General features: G+C 28.2%; 1 protein-coding gene across 1 annotated transcript; it reads right to left on the bottom strand.

Annotated features, from left to right (window-relative positions):
- Positions 1–605: 605 nt before the first annotated feature.
- LOC105204709 lies at positions 606–2550 on the bottom strand. The gene is made up of 6 exons (XM_011173895.3): positions 2239–2550; positions 2048–2110; positions 1748–1951; positions 1192–1513; positions 840–1048; positions 606–617 (listed from the first exon to the last, which is right to left on the bottom strand). Exons 1-6 carry the CDS (start codon positions 2533–2535, stop codon positions 606–608), a joined length of 1107 nt encoding a protein of 368 aa, XP_011172197.3. The 5' UTR covers positions 2536–2550.
- Positions 2551–2764: the final 214 nt, after the last annotated feature.

The raw sequence follows: 2764 nt of genomic DNA, 5'->3' as shown, positions 1-2764 counted from the left end.
ATAATCGATTTCAGGAATGGCCTTTAGCTCCTTCTTCGCAGCGGCTTGAATCTCTTCTATCGACTTGCTTGAGTTTGCTGAATAGCCAGAAGTCGCATGGAGCCAAATCAGGTGAATACGGTGGTTGTGGAACGATATTAGTCGAGTTTTTGGTTAAAAAATCACGAATCACCGTTTCGAGTCGATAGAAGAGATTCAAGCCGCTGCGAAGAAGGAGCTAAAGGCCATTCCTGAAATCGATTATTACAACTGTTTCGAAGATTGGAAAATCCGTTGGAATAAGTGTATTATATCAGGGGGGGATTACTTTGAAGGGGACGAAATTGATTTGCAAGAATAAATAAAGAATTTTCGAAATAAATGCAATGTCACCTTACTTTTTGGACACAGTAGTATATTAAATGCATAGAATTATACGCTATTTTATCAGTTTACGCAATTTTAAAAGTCCAAATGTTCCCACTTTTTTTAGAACAGCCTATAAAAGTAAACATACACACACCAACACACACACACCCCCACACACACACACACACACACACACACACACACACACACACACACACACACACACACGAGTACGTGCATAACTTTTATATTTACTTTTACAGACTGTTCTAAAAAAAGTGAAAACATTCGGACTTTTAAAATTGCGTAAACTAATTATATATATATATATATATATAATAATATATATATATATATATATATATATAATCAGTTTACGCAATTTTATATATATATAATACTATTTGTAGACATAGATATGTATACATAATTAAGATATTTTATTAATGAATAAAAATGGTAGTATATAAATAATTACCTATTAGTAATACCATTTCGTCTTGCTGACGTCCGCTATCCACATCAAATATCAGCAGAAATTCTTTCAATGAGTAGATACCGGTAGATAAATAATTTTGTGCTTCTTGTATCCTTGTATTTTTATATTTAGTGAATCGACAACGATTTCTTGTTACTTGTAGACCGTTCAACAAACGATTGTAGTTGATTTCTTGATCTGTTATTAATTTAGAAATATTATCTATAAAAATGTAATATTTTAATTAAAAATATAAACATTTAAAAATTTAATATATTTTATATTATATTAAAATACATTGTATGTATATTGTAATAATATATTGTGTTTATACTATATATTAAAATAAAACTAAGAAGAAATACCTAAAAATATCCAAAGGTTTGGATGAACTGTTTGCATCTTTTGCGCCATGATATTATGAAATGATTCTACAATATTGTTGGTTCTAATTGGGCATCCATATACACTTGTTTTTTTCGATATTGGAAGCCATGTGTTTCTCATATACTTCATAAAGACCAACATATTAGGATAATTATCAGATTCTTCATCAGCAATTGTCTGCATAATGTTTAAGCCTTCTGCAAACATTTCTGATGGTGCTAATGCTAAAGTCATTGCCATGGATACTATTTTACGTGGTGCTTTTAAAAGTCCTAATCGTTTCCACTTTTTAAGAACAGCCTACAAAAGTAAATATAAAATGTATAATTAATAAAATATAAATAATACAATATGTAATAATATATTTCATAAATGTTTAAACGTTTTTTAAATAATTTATTAATAGATAATTATTTTTTTGCATGTTTTTTACATATAAATGACAAAACTTTTAAAATACTACATAAATATTAGAAATAAATAATATAAGTAATCTCAACCAATAATTTTGTTAATAATAAGTATTTGACATACTTGACAGTAATGAAACCAACAGCCTCGTAGAGATGCATGAGGAAATTGTTCATGGACAGCGTTCATCGAGGCTTTTTCATAATCCATCATTATGAAACGTAAATTACATTGTAGATCAGACGCCAATTTTATAATTTCTTTCCATATAGCTTTGTAAACTAATTGTGTTCTGACTTCACACAAAATAAATAATACTGCAATACCCTAAAAAAAAATGGGAAAACATTTTTAAAAAAGTACGTATAAAATAAAAGTACATATGGAATTAATAATCATCATTTGTCATAAAAATCAAAATACCTTATCCATGTACCGCACATGTAATGAAAATAGTTGTGCAAAGCTTGGTACTCTAGGTACAACCTAAAAGAATATATATTTATATATGACTGTAACATAATATTTCCTCAATTATAATTATCTACAAATAATATTCCAAAAAAGTAATATTCTTTAATCCTAAATATAAAATGCTAGTGATTAATACTTACAGAAAATGTACCATCAATAAAAATTTCAGAACATTTCTCTAATATTTTTAGAAGCTTATCAGTGGTAGACATGTAGGAACATTTGTTATCTTCAGATATAACACAGCCTTTATAAATATTTATTGTAGGTTCATAACCTCGAAGCAAACTGTCAAGCTCATACACGTTTGTAGGTAATGAAGGACGCATTTTGATTTTTTCTCTTGATAACTGATTTCTCATAGCATTATATGAAATAAAAGCTGCAGCTTTTGGATTTTTTCGAGAAATAGTATCAAATATTTCTTTGTTTGTCATAGTGGTTTCTTTGCACATTTGAATCATTTCTTTTTTTAAATTAAAAATGTCAGCTATATAAGGTTCGCTTGAATGGTTGTGTTTACAATCTAAAATAAACTTTTCATTTTCTTTAATTAGCACACCTTTGCATGCTGTACTACGTCTTTCTGCACAACGATATATGTAATTGTATCTTTTATCAATATTATATGTATATCCCTCATATACATACAAATAACTGCCCTTT

Source organism: Solenopsis invicta, chromosome 3 (assembly GCF_016802725.1).
Source record: "Solenopsis invicta isolate M01_SB chromosome 3, UNIL_Sinv_3.0, whole genome shotgun sequence".
NCBI lineage: Eukaryota > Metazoa > Arthropoda > Insecta > Hymenoptera > Formicidae > Solenopsis > Solenopsis invicta.
This window is presented reverse-complemented; position numbering and strand designations above follow the sequence as displayed.

Coding starts and splice junctions, on each gene's coding strand:
- LOC105204709 (XM_011173895.3), bottom strand. CDS start 2,535: ATGACAAACAAAGAAATATTTGATACTATTTCTCGAAAAAATCCAAAA. Junction 1,952..2,047: donor ATGTGCGGTACATGGATAAG/GTATTTTGATTT, acceptor ATTTTTTTTTAG/GGTATTGCAGTATTATTTAT. Junction 1,049..1,191: donor AAACCTTTGGATATTTTTAG/GTATTTCTTCTT, acceptor ACATTTTTATAG/ATAATATTTCTAAATTAATA.